This window comes from Thermobia domestica, chromosome 13 (genome assembly GCF_964235325.1).
Source record: "Thermobia domestica chromosome 13, izTheDome1.hap1.1, whole genome shotgun sequence".
In the NCBI taxonomy this organism is placed as follows: domain Eukaryota; kingdom Metazoa; phylum Arthropoda; class Insecta; order Zygentoma; family Lepismatidae; genus Thermobia; species Thermobia domestica.
The window spans coordinates 92,495,647-92,510,203 of record NC_137466.1 but is presented as its reverse complement, the minus strand read 5'-3'; the positions used below and the strand labels follow the sequence as shown (position 1 = coordinate 92,510,203).

Sequence of the window (14,557 nt, the reverse complement as noted above, 5' to 3'; positions counted from 1 at the left end):
GGTGGTTGTATGGTTAACGCCGGCGTGGAAAACTCCCGTTCAATTCCTGGTTGGAGCTAATGTGGTTCGGATTCCACTGAAACCGTAGGTCAACGCATTATATCTAGTTTCAGGGCTGAAAGAGACATTGAACTTCTACCACCTATAATTACCCAATTTTTATTGGCAACCCTGGATCAGAAATCTAGTTGTAGGAGCAGAAATTTGAGAACTATACCTCAGCTAACAAATTATTTTCTTTCTCTTGTCCTCCAGTTTCTTTGTAATAGCCGGAGTGCTCTGTTTCAACTCAGTTGCATGGTGTGTGTGTATGTGTGTGTTTTAAAGTGTTCCAGGCCACCCGAAAGTGAACTATCCAGAGAGTTAAAAAGTGCGGTGCGAAGTTAGAATACTTGTAGTTACTGCGTAGGTTTACAGAATTTTAACGCCGATGTTGTTGTTGTGTGTATATATGTATTCTTTGCTTTAATAAGTGACAATATATTAAGAAAAAAGAAATCAGAAACAATAGTGTGGTGTTTTTCATATCCCAAAATATGGATAGTGGTAAGAGAGAAAACCGGAAGCGTAGTGCTATTTGGGACTGTTTTAAAGAAGTAGCTCCAGCCAAAGCAAAATGTGGCATCTGTTCAATTGTCTTATCTTTTAAGGGGGGAGCAACAGCGAATTTAATTAGGCATATGGGAAGAAAACACCCTACTGTAAACATCAAACGTGCCGAACATTTTCCATTTGAAAGCGAGGAGGAAGCTATTGAAATACCGGAGTCTTCTGAAGCTAGTGGAAGCTCTGTTAGTGAAAGTGCTAAGACCAAGTCTAAATTGAATCCTGTTCCTCAAAAACATATCTCTGCCACTCAGGCCAATATTTCGAAATATATCCATAGGCCACTTGCCCCCAATAAATCAAAACAAATTGATGATCAGTTAGTTAGAATGATATGTAAGGAATTCCAACCCATCAGTATCGTGGAGGATAAAGAGTTTCGACGATTTGTCTATCTGCTGAATCCAGGATACTCTTTACCCTCCAGGAAAACTATAACAAACACTCTAATTCCTGTTTTGTACAATCAAACCGTAGAGAGAGTGAAAATTGATGTCAACAGTGCAGCAGCCGTCTCAGTAACCACAGATTGCTGGACTTCTTCAGCCAATCAAAGTTACATAGCACTTACAGTTCATTTCATTTCAAATGATTGTACACTTAAAAGTTACCTTTTGGATTGTTTTGAGTTCAGTGACAAGCATACTGCGGAAAATTTGGCTTCAAAAATGAGACATGTTTTTGAAGAATGGGATCTAACAAATAAAATTTCAGCAATTGTAAGCGACAATGCACCCAACATTACAGCAGCAATCCGTTCCGGTGGCTGGCGACATATTCCCTGTTTTGCCCATACACTAAACTTGGTAGTAAAGGCAGGTATCAATGACTTAGAAGAGCTGAAGGCAAAGGCAAAGTCAATAGTCGAATATTTCAGGAGGAGTCCACAAGCCACTGCCAAGTTGAACACAATCCAGCAGCAGATGGGATATACAGTTTTAAAATTAAAGCAAGAAGTTTCAACTAGATGGAATTCAACATATTTCATGTTTGACAGGTTGCTAAAGCTCCGAGTACCAATTGTGTCTGCGTTAGCGGAAATGAGACATGATCTTCATGAATTGTCGAATACCGAATGGCTATCCATCGAAAAAGTGTGTTCCATCCTCAAATACTTCAACGAAGTGACAGAGGAAGTTTGTTCCGAAAAAGGTGTCACCGTATCTAAATTTATAGTACTAAGTCGAGTTTTAATGAAACATGTCATCAAAGCTGCGGAGGAAGCAGACCAACCAGAAATTGTAAAAGTCATGCTAAAGACACTCTCAACAGAGTTAAGAACACGATTTGGCAAAGTAGAAGATTCTGCTTTGTTAACTGAAGCAACACTTCTGGATCCCCGTTTTAAGAAGCAAGGCTTTAAAACCACTGAAGCGTTTAAAACAACATGCAAACACGTTTCACAAAAAATCAGTACAATTACCATCCAATCAGCTGAAGTACAAGAAACAAATGATCCTGATCCCAGTGAATTAGAAGGAACAAAATCATCATCAGTATGGGACGATTTTGACGAACAAGTCTCATCCCTCATAGAACCGAAAAACCCCACTGCTGCTGGAATAGTAGAACTGGACAAATATTTAGAAGAACGCTTACTCCACAGAAAAGAAAACCCGCTATTGTGGTGGAAAGAAAGGCAAATTCTCTACCCAAGACTGTTTGAAATTATGAAAAGAAGGCTATGTATAATGGCAACATCAGTACCCTGTGAAAGAGTTTTCTCTAAGGGAGGGCAGATAGTTACAGACAGAAGAAGTCGCATCAGTCCTGGCAAAGTCAGGCAGATCCTGTTTTTAAATTCGAATTTATAAATTGTAAACCTTTGTTCCTCATTTACTGTATATAGGATATATGTATATTCAAGTTTGTGTTTAGTATACACTAGAAGTTGTACGTACATTGCGCTTCCGTTGTAAGACTATGTTTTAAGTGTTAGTGAAAGAAAATCAATCGTCACTTTTAAACGAAAAAAAAGTGAAAATACAACACAGTTTTGGAAATATACTCGTGAATATGAAGTAAGAAAATCCAACAGTTGACATGGCTGTTGTCTCATTTACTTGTTGAAGTTTTAGGAACAGAAAAAGCCAGAAAAGATGTAGTGAAGCCAAGGGTAAGTACTTGTTCATATTTTGTAGCCTTTTAGAGAAGTTTCTGATTATCTCTTTCATTGAATCTCTTGTTACATGCAAGCCATATTAAGAATGATGAATAGTGTTCCCTATGAGACGAGACGAGAATTAGAGTTTTGTTGTCTCGACTCGTAAATTTTGTAGAGGTTGCGTCTCATCTCCACTCTTGAAATATTCTTTCACGTCCCGTCTCATTTTCTAAAACTTGTCTCATCTCGTTTTGTAAATTAATATATAGAATTAATGCCCTCATATTCTCTTAATTTTATCTAAAAATTGTCATAATCCTTCCGCTCTAGGAGAGATCCACGAAGGATGTGAAATAAAAACATTTAAAGTAGGATCTATACCAGGCCCGTAGCCAGCCCAAAACTTTAGGGGGGCCGGTAGAAGTTAGGGGGGGCCCGACTCAATCATATTATACTTCATCACCATATTATAGTTCATTTGCAAGCCTATCGTGGAACTTTTAGGGGGGCCAGCCAAAGTTTAGGGGAGCCCGGCCCCCCTAGCCCCCCGTGGATACGGGCCTAGTCTATACTTCTTAATTGGAGCACATTGTGTATAAACTTGGTATCTTTTAACTTTGATAAATGTTCATTATGTTTCTACAAACATTTTATCAATTTATAGTATCTTATGCTATAAATTATGTACAGTAAAACAGTGTTGGAGATTTAAGACTTATATGAACTAGTGCTGCGCACGAAACTCGAGAAATGTCTTCTTTTGCCTCGAAAAAGAGACGAGATATGTCACTGTTCTTGTCTCATCTTGAGTTTGAAAATATATTTCTTGTATTGTTTTCGAGACAAGACGAGAAAAATCACGAGTCACGTGAGCAGAGGATTTCTCGAGCTGCAACCAGTGACGTCACCAACTTTAACATCTTGGGGGAGGGGAGCAAACGGAGAGGCGGATAAAATTTGGGACGAGCTGTTTTCTTGTAAACCGAAAAGATTAGTTCTGTATTACTTTACCTACATACAATAAATACATGTCTGGGGGGTAGGTCTTGCCACTCAGGAATGTTCACCCTCTCTCTGGCGTCGTCACTGGTCTGCAACTCTGCGTTTCTGTATTACTTTTCGTGTAACACTCACATAAAATGGAAGCACTTGTATGAAACTATACTGCTATTGCAATGGACGATACATCGTTTTATACGTCATGAAATAAGTCTGTATTTGACTGAGAGCTATTCGTTCACCTATGGTTCTAGCTGGAAAGTTCTTTTAAAATGTGTCCCTTTCCAGGGAGGTCCACGGAGGGATTTTAGGGCACAGGTTTCATTCATGAAAATATTTGGGGTTCATAATTATTCACTGAAAATTATGCAATCAAACTGTAGAATGGTAAATTTGAAGGTTGTGCCCAAGTCTTTTAGGGAATTGAAAAAAATGAAAATGAAATCTTTGTTTTACGTCCCACGATTATGCCGGTTAGGCTAAAGGAGACGGTGATTATGAGAAATGAATGAAATGGTGGAATGAAGAAAGTGGGAGGAAATGGGAGATCCCCGAGAAAACCCACGAGCACGATGTTCGTCCACCACAAAGTCCACACGGCGCGAGCTGGGATCGAACCAGGGACCCCAAGCACTGGAGGTGAACGCTTGCAATTGAGCATCCCTGCTTTGTAAGCCGTAGATCAGTTGCCGAATTGAGTTTAGTCCACGGGTCAGGTACGCTTCATTTAGATTTTTGAACAATACATCTAAATTAGTCCTAGAAAAGAATTAGTTATAATGAAATAAAATTGAAAACTTATTCGGTATAGTTGTAAAAACACTTAATGTCCCTCTTTCCAACTACGAATTCATTGTATCAAATTTCGACTTGCTTGTACTTTTCCTCTTCGTGGTCGAGAATTGTTAGTGCACCTACTCTTTGTGTGGTCCCGGGTTTGATCCCGGTGAGGATATTTGACTTGGATAGAAGTCCCATCTTGTCCATTAAATCCTATTTCATATTATCTTGGTGTGTGTTGAAATAAGCATTAAAACCTAATCAAACAACCAATTGCAAATTTTATATTAGTATAGTGTTATATGGACTTTACATCAGAATATATTGAATAAGAGTTTGTGTGTTACAACAGATAGTTTTATTATCCATTTTGCAATAAAAATCTATAGACCTGGTAACGCTGAACACCTGTGAAAACGTAAAAACAAAAAGAAAGAAAGAAAGAAATAGTGATAACACTAGCAACCGATCTCCCCCTCTCCACCAGTTGGGACAGCAGTTGCGATTGTCAGAATATTGCAGAAAAGTGACACGAGAGCGCGTAAGATTGCTTGTTTCCAGACATGCGCAGTACGTGCATTATTTGCTTCTCTCTTGTGCAGTATCGGTCTATTCTTGACTACTATTTTTGTCCCATCCATATCAATCCGACTCCATTCATATCAATGCACTCGTCTGTTGTTTGGTTCCGCCATCTGGTTCCACCAACCGAATCCACTGATTCAATCCGTTAACTTCCTGAGTGAATCCATCCCGTGAGTGAATCCGCCGAAATGAATCCGACTCCTTTCAGAGATTCAATCCTTTCATTCCTCTGAAGGATTCGTTCTTTCGGAACGAATCCTTCCGGAACTACCCATCACTAGTCACACTATTTCATTCATTATATTCACCGTGACTTATGGCGTCCCAACCTATCATTGGACAACATTCTGGCTTACCGCCTATAGCACCGGAACCTTCTTGCTCCTCCGGGAAACCGATTAGACGGAGATGCCATTCTCTGGAACGAATTTCTACCAGCCAGGGCTCTTCTTCTCGTCAACGTTCTCCTATCGCATCCACCAAGCTACCGCCTGCTAAACGCCAGCATAAGTTAAGCGATGCAAGCTCTGAAGCATCAATGATTATAGACATACAGGATGATCGCCAGTTTCCCAACCTGCCTCCTCCGAATCGACCACCAATTTATTCTTTCTTACTCCAGAACTTTGACCCTAAATTTTCGAATCCTAAGCTTCTTTTGGTGCAGATTACCAAGTATATGCCTCGGGCTAATATTACTCAAATTGTCAGAACACGGAACGGCATGATTATTAAGACGCCGGATCCAGAATTTCTGCGTACGACCAGGAACAAATTCAGTTTTGAGATCTTTGGATCTAAATCAACTATGACCAAGCTCACTGATCAACGCACAAAACAGCCGCCGCCACCGAGAAAAACACCCACACTGTCTGTTGTGATACGAGGGGTAGATCCGAGTTACACTGACGAGGAAGTTTTTGAAGAACTAAAACTAGAAGGTCATAATGTAATTAAATGCCTCAGGATCAAAAACGGCCATGGTTTGACATACATGGTGCGGGTACTAACTAACTCTCAACAGACTATCGATGAGTTACTAACTCGTGGCGCATACATATACAAACAGCGTCATCGCGTTGAACCATCACGCACCTCTGCTCCTTTACCTCTTCGCTGCGAGCGGTGTCAGGTTTATGGCCAGCACTCTACTTCACAGTGCAAAAACCCGTTTAAATGTGGTTACTGCTCAGGACCACATCCTACACGCAGCTGTACAAATCTCAAACTACCTCCGACCTGCTCCACATGTCAAGATCACTCTCACCCAACATACAGTTATAAATGTCGTTCCAAGCCAGCTCCAGAGCCATCGAAACCGGAGACTGTGGCACCATTACGCATACCAGAACAAATCCAACCCCCAACCAATCCTGCTTTACAACAACCTGTCACTGTTCATCAGTTACTGACGTTTCTAACTCTCTCGCTACAAAACATCCACCCCTTTCTACGAGATCACATCGCTCAACAAATTCAATCCGCGGCCAAGGCAATTTTCCATGCCAACATCTGTCCAACATATTCAGGCAATAGTGTATATTATCATTCAAATGTCCTTGAAACTGAAGTCTAACCGCTATCCAGTCATAATCCGTATTATTCTACATTGCATTATGGCGCTCTCTTTCTTATTTCTAAACATCCGCTCTTTACCACAGCATAAGCCGCTTTTTGAAGCGCTTTTACTAGAAGAACACATAAATACCTTCATCCTTAATGAGACTCATCTCACCCATAGACTGCCCTGCCGCATATCTCGCTTCCAATTGTTACGCCAAGATAGCACGATGCCAGCTAGACGAGCCAATGGGGGAGTAGCGATTGGGTTTTCGCCCTCTATTCCATTTCGAAGCCATTCTCCAGTTCTTCCAAATCTTCCTGAATACCTTATTACATCTCTATATTATCAAGCACTGTACGTAACTGTGGCAACCATTTACGTTCGTCCGGGTCATGATATTCCATTCAGCTTCTTTCAATATATCTCCAACAACTTCCGTACTTACATAATCATGGCAGACGTAAATTTACATAGCCGGACAGTTACGCAGCGGGATTGATTCCTCAATTACATTATCAGTCATACCACCGGAGTGATTTTGCCACTACCCAAACCGACTCGCCCCACGAGTCAGACTACTCCCGATATAGTCATTGTTTCGAGCAACCTATCACAACGTAGTTCTGTTAATGTTCTTGACCTCATTGGTAGTGATCATGCTCCAATCAAATTAGTTATTCAGACTCATAGCAATACCACTTCTCAAACGCCGCCGCCCCGTATTACCTACCGCTATGATAAAGCGGATTGGAATGCCTACCGATCATACCTTGAGAATCATCTTAATGATCTTTCTTCACCGACCACTGAATCCGACCTATCTCATGCTCTGGACTCTATCGTCACTGTTATACAAAACGCCACAGAAAAATACATCCCCAAATCAACAGTTTCAAATTTTCGACCCTCATTACCTCCTCAATACTTACCGCTGATAAAACGATCCCGACAGTTTTATAGAGATTATGCTGCAACTGGCAACCTTGACTGTCTTCAGCATCACAGACAATTGCAACGAACAGTTCACAACTATCTTAAAGCTTACAAGTTGCGATGCTGGGTCAAAACATGCAATAATCTTGGCTCTCTTTCACATCCTACTCAGTATTGGAAACGTTTCCGGCAACTTACTGGTCTCAATACTCACACAACATATCCTCTCATCGACAACAATACTCCGCTTCATACTGATACAGATAAAGCCAATGCTTTCGCCAGGTATCTCCAGGACATCTTTACACCTCTCGCACCTGAATATCCCCATCGATCTCATCCAGTCGACAACCTCAATCTGGATTCGCCTCATCTGCAGGCTAATGTTCATCACACTTTACCCGAAAACAATCCACTTACTGCACCTATCTCGATTTCTGAAATAACCTCAGTGGTAGCTCATAGACGTAACACAGCCCCTGGCATGGACTCTATTACATATCGACACATTAAAGAAAGTCCGTACGTAGTCTTATATCTTCTTTGTCTCATCTATACCTTTATTCTTAGAACTGGCTTTATACCTGCTGATTGGAAAACTTCAAAAACCCTAATGTTCCTCAAACCACATAAACCTGTTGCCTCTGTTAGCTCGTACCGCCCTATTCAACTAACGTCAACCTTTAGTAAAATACTGGAACGCATCATTGTTAAACGTCTTCATCCGTACCTGGCACTACACAACGTCATTCCACTCGAACAAGCTGGTTTCAGACCTTCTTTCAGCATAAATGATCAGTTCCTTCGCCTTTCCAATTCCATCTATAATCACTTTAACACAGGCAATCCATCATGTTTGGTCCTGTTTGACCTCGAAAAGGCATTCGACAAGGTCTGGCATCCCGCTCTCATTTATAAACTCAAACAGCTCCGATTGCCTATTGCTTACATCAGATTTATTTTTAATTTTCTCTCATGTCGACTGGCATACGTCTGTATCAACTCCAGTTTTTCATTTCCCATTTTTCTCCATTCCGGAGTTCCCCAAGGATCGGCTTTATCGCCGTTATTATATATTCTCTTTGTTTCCGACTTTCCACCTGTTCCAGCTACAGTTAAACTCTTTCAGTATGCCGATGACACTGCTTTCTTTGCGACAGGGAAAACCATTCACCAACTCAATCTCGCTCTACAGGATTCTATCAATGCCTTTGTGGATTGGTGCTCTCACTGGAGACTAAAAATAAACGCTGGAAAAACTCAAGCAATTCTCTTTCTTGCTCCGAAGCATCGTTCCCGTGTCCACAGAAATCCAAGACTTCTGCACCTCACAGTGCAAGATGTATTGCTCAACCCTACTCTCAGTGTCAAATATCTTGGAGTCACTTTCGATCAGCATCTAACCTGGACAGCACACCTAAAAGATATCTCCAAGAAGGCTTACTCTCGCCTCAATCTCCTGAAACGTCTTGCTGGAACTACTTGGGGACTCAATGCTCATACAATTCTCAACACATACAAGGTCTTTCTCCGTCCTATTCTCACGTACGGATTTACGGCTTGGATATCTGCTCCGATCCTCTACTATGAGAAATTACGCATCCTGGAACGTCATGCTTTGCGAATCGCTTTCCGTATCAAATTACCAAGTCCCACTCAAGATCTTTATGACAGACTTACGTTTCCACACATCTTGTATCATTTAGAAACACTCCGGACCAAATACATCACCCAGCGCCTGCACAGCAATCATCCACTTCTCCAGAAAACGTTTGAAGACCACGCCCGAAGCATCTCCCCTACTGCTGCTCTTTTCCCGCCGCTCTCATTACTGTTTACTCTATACCGTTACACTCTACCTCCAGACCACCCTGACACCGCCTATTACGAACCATACTCTACAGACGCTCATCTACCTCACATATGGCCATCATATGCACAGTAATACCTTCTGTACTAACAGGGCTCCTCTGTCTTCATTGATGCCTAGCGCCGCCCCTAGGCGAGAAGATAACCTGCATTTGTTCAACTAACAGAACCTATGTGTTGTAGTGAGTTTCGCACTTCATTTCATCTTCTCATCTCATATCATTTTACAGTTATGCTTTTCCTTCACTGAAGCTTATGTATTTCCTTTACCTCATGATTATGGTTAAAGGCCATAATGACCATCACAATTGAACAATAAAGTTTATGTATCAACCCATATCCCAACCACGGCTTCCTGAACAGCACAATCTATTTAAAAATCTCTTCCCCTACAGAGGGCGTAACCCTCTTCGGGTAGTAGCTAGCGTCGGCTAGCTGGCAAAAAAAAAGCGTTGCGTGTCGAACTGGCCACCTGGAATCTCTAACCAGGTAAAAAAAATAGGGTATCCGTAGCTGGCGGAGAAAAATAAGCGAGTCACTGAATTATCCATCCCCATCGCGAACTTCTGAAATACGATTGGATTACTTGCCTCACTGAGGATTAAGGAAACAACCGTCGAATTGGTTTAAGCCTCTACGGAGGCTAAATTATCTAATTGACTTTACTGTTGACGATCTTGCAATTCTCTTGGGCTAACGATTTGTTTTTGATATTCTCCTCTTCGGAGGACTATATCACCGAACCCAATTGACGACTTTGGCACCTCCACCGGATACCGATTTTATTAGTGCTTCCTCTTCGGCTTTGGCCCTAGAACTCTCATCCCTATGGCGGACTCTGGCAATGCTTCCGGTCCATCGACTCCATTGAACATTGGCCCACATGGTCGCCAAAAAACGCAACCGCGTATTGTTACCGGCACTACACGGCTAGTACCAACTACCACCACTGTTCCTAGCACTTATGCAAACTGTGTCACTACCGGACAACGAATTCGATCCAGATCCCTCTCTGACGGCGAACAAACCTTAGATCCCAAGAAACAACGGCTTACACCAATAACAGATCCTACTGCTACTAATGTCAGCAACAATATGGATTGGGCATCCACTTCCACTGGAAATCAATCAACTTTACACCAAGAAACAATTTATAACTTCCTACTAACTGATTTCGATCCAAAATACGACACAGTGCGCGCTGTCTTTCAACAACTAGTAAAGTATGTTCCTCGTCCAGAAATACGAGAAATCATCAAGACGCGCCGGGGTATCATTCTGAAATCGACAAATCCGAACTTCGCTACACATGTCCGCAACAAAGCTACTTTCGAAATTTTTGGGTTAAAAGCAAAAATATCAACATTAAGTTCCAGCGGACGAAAAACACCACCTCCACCACGGCGTCCTCCAATGTTATCTGTCGTCATACGGGGAGTGGAACCTGAATTCACTGATGAGGAAATTTACTCCGAATTACACCAAGAAGGACTACCTGTCAAGCGTTGTATACGTATCAAGAATAACCAGGGTCCAACATACTTAGTCCGCATTCTTACTGATCAACAACAACTGATCGACCAACTGCTTCTCCACGGTGCCTATATATACCGGCGTCGTTACAAGGTGGAACCATCTCGCACACCTGCACCTCTGCCTGTTAGATGCGAGAAATGCCAACAATACAATTCCCATCCGACATCTGAGTGTCCGAACACCATCAAATGTGGCTACTGTTCACTTGACCATCCCACAAAGAGCTGCCCTAATCTTAAGGAGCCACCACATTGCGTTCGATGTTCTGAGGGACACTCTACCTATAGCTACAAGTGTAAAGCTAAACCAAAACCCGATCCAGCTAAGCCAGAACTCGTTGTACCCATACGCTCTGTTGACACTCCAACACCGCCAGCAAATTCGCTGCGCCATCCAATAACTGTTGAAGACCTATTACGCTTCCTCACTATTTCTCTACAAAATATCCATCCTTTTGATCGCAATCATATCCTGAATCAGATCATGTATGCAGCCAAATTACTGTTTAACCTACAACTTCATGCTACATATTCCGGACCTACAGTTCACTTTCAAATTCAACCACTCGAAGTCTACGTTTAATATGGGTACTTCTGCATACGCTAGAATAATACGTATCATTATGGCTTATAACTTACTTTTTCTTAACATTCGATCAGTCTTAACACACCATGTGCTCTTTACACAACTTCTTCAAGAAGAACAAATTGCAGCCTTTGCACTTAACGAAACGTACCTCGCACCACATTTGAACTGTTACTTTCCGAAATATCACTTGCTCCGACATGATGCTCCATCTGGTCCAAGAGTCTATGGAGGTACAGCTATAGGTGTTAGCCAACGCCTTCCTTATAGAGCAGTCACGGTTCCACTTCCGCTCACACTCCACCTTCCTGAGCATAATGTCACGACTATTTATTTTCGAGGCCGCACTGTTACCTTCGCTACCATATATTTTCGACCAGGCAAACCAATCAACTACGACTTTTTTCGATACATCGATTGTACCTTTCGGCACTACATTATCATGGCGGATTTAAACATTCATAGTCGGTCACAGAGGGACAAAACTAACTTTTTAGACTTTCTTCACACTGAAACAGTTGCTGAGTTCCATGTTCTACCGAAACCTACACGCCCCGTCAGCAATACTACTCCTGATGTTGTCATCACATCAACATCTCTTTCGCAGAGTATTCATATCGATGTGCTTGATTCAATTGGTAGTGATCATGTGCCTATCAAACTTACACTTCACTGTTCTCCTCGCTCTCACTCTAACATACCTCCTCAGAAAGTATTCTGCTACAAACGAGCCGATTGGGAACAATATCGCACCGATCTGGACACTGCTGTTAATAACTTGCTCATACCTACTACACAATACGATCTTGATCACACAATTGCTAATCTTACTGAATCTATTCAAGAAGCAGCACACCGTTCCATTCCAACTGCAGAAGTACAATTACATAAACCAAAATTGCCTCCGCACTATTTACCTTTCATATCCGCTTCCCGTCGAGCACATCGTGAGTACCTCGCTACGGGTAATCTTGAAGCGCTTAGACTTCATCGCCAATACCTTAGAATTACGCACAATTATATTGTTGCCTATAAGAAACGCCATTGGATTCAAACTTGCAACACACTTGCAAGTGAATCACATCCCAGTAAGTATTGGCGCAAATTCCATCAACTCACCGGGACAGTATCCCGCACACCATACCCCATTGTTCACAATAATCAGGCAGTGATCACTGATATGGATAAAGCGAATACGTTTGCATCATTTTTTCAAGATATTTTTACACCTCTTCCTGGTTGGCATACACCGCAGCGCCTACAAAATTCAATAAACAGACGTACAGATCCAACATCTGCTTCTCTGCGCCCATCTATCAGCCACTCTTTAGAGCCCAATAATCAACTTACCACTCCGATCCAACCAGATGATATTCGCCAAACATTGCTCCGTAAACGAAACACTGCACCAGGCTTTGATTCTGTTACCTATGTTCTCGTAAGGCAAGCATCACCTGCTTTTCTACTTTTTCTCAGCTCCATATATACTTTCATCCTGCGAACTGGATTTTTTCCAATCGACTGGAAATACTCGAAAGTTCTTCTATTTCCCAAACCTAACAAACCTTCAACTGACGTACAGTCCTATCGCCCTATTCATCTCACCAGTTGCCTTTGCAAAATATTAGAACGCATTCTAGTCCGCCGCTTGCACGCTCATCTTGCAACTCATAATCTACTTCCTATTCATCAAGCCGGTTTTCGACCCCATTTCAGTACAATGGATCAGTTATTACGACTATCTACGGCTATTTATGATCAATACAACACAGGTTTTCCTTCTTGTCTGGTAGCCTTTGATCTAGAAAAAGCTTTCGACAAAGTTTGGCACCCTGGTTTACTGTACAAACTCCATAACTATTTTCTACCATCCTCTTATATCAGATTCATCCATTCTTTCTTACTAGGGCGACTAGCATATATCTCTATTAACGGAACACTTTCTCATCCGATCTTCATCCAATCTGGCGTTCCTCAAGGCTCGTCACTGTCTCCTTTATTATACCTACTGTATGTTGCCGACCTTGTGGTTCCAAACAACATCAACATATTTCAGTTTGCTGACGACACCGCCTTTTTTACGACAGCCCGCACAGTACAATCCATTAGTAAAACTATGCAAACGGCAATTGATGCATTCGTTGACTGGTGCAATGTATGGCGATTAAGTATTAATTCTACCAAAACTCAGGCTATTGTTTTCCTGCCACGTAGACGCCGTTCACGTATCTACAGGAATCCAAGTCGATTAAACCTCCAAGTAGACCATACACCTGTCGTGCCGTCAAATACTCTTACTTATCTTGGTGTCATATTTGACTCCAAACTTACTTGGACCCCACACCTCACCAAGATCATACGCCAAGCGCAAAATCGGCTCAACCTCCTCAAGCGCCTAGTTGGTACAACCTGGGGTTTAAAACCGTTAACAGTACTTCATACATATAAAGCATTTATGTGCAGTACATTAACATACGGTCACACTGCCTGGACATCTGCACCGCCCAAATTCTATCAGAAGTTGGCTATCCTAGAGCGCCATGCTCTACGCCTAGCACGTCGCATCCGCTTACCGCATCCGACACGGTTACTTTACGAGCTGATTGACTTTCCACCTTTATTGCACCATCTCGAACAGCTTCGTACACGGTACGTTTGCAAGCGAATTGACCAGCAGCATCCCATGTTACTTGATATCCTACGGTACGATCGGGATCACGACGCACCCTCAGCTTACGTTGATACTCCCCTACAGCACTTCATGACTCTTTATCATTTGCAACTCGATGATGGTGTAGTGGATCCCGAAATCTTTCACATCTACGAACCACGTGAGCTTTCATCATTCATATATCCATCACACGCACCGTAACCACCTATTAACATGGGCTTCCTCTGTCTCCATCAGTTCCTGAATCGCCCCAGGAACAGAACATAACTCGCATTCGTCTGTACTAACAAATACCTTGTGATGTGGAGTTCAGAGCACTTCATTT

At 42.0% G+C, this 14,557-nt stretch overlaps 1 protein-coding gene across 1 annotated transcript; it reads left to right on the top strand.

The window, feature by feature from the left end:
• The first annotated feature begins 536 nt into the window (after positions 1 to 536).
• On the top strand, positions 537 to 2,420 carry LOC145667673 (E3 SUMO-protein ligase ZBED1-like). Its single transcript, XM_081735132.1, has one exon. It carries the CDS (start codon positions 537 to 539, stop codon positions 2,418 to 2,420), a length of 1,884 nt encoding a protein of 627 aa, XP_081591258.1.
• The last annotated feature ends 12,137 nt before the right edge of the window (positions 2,421 to 14,557 follow it).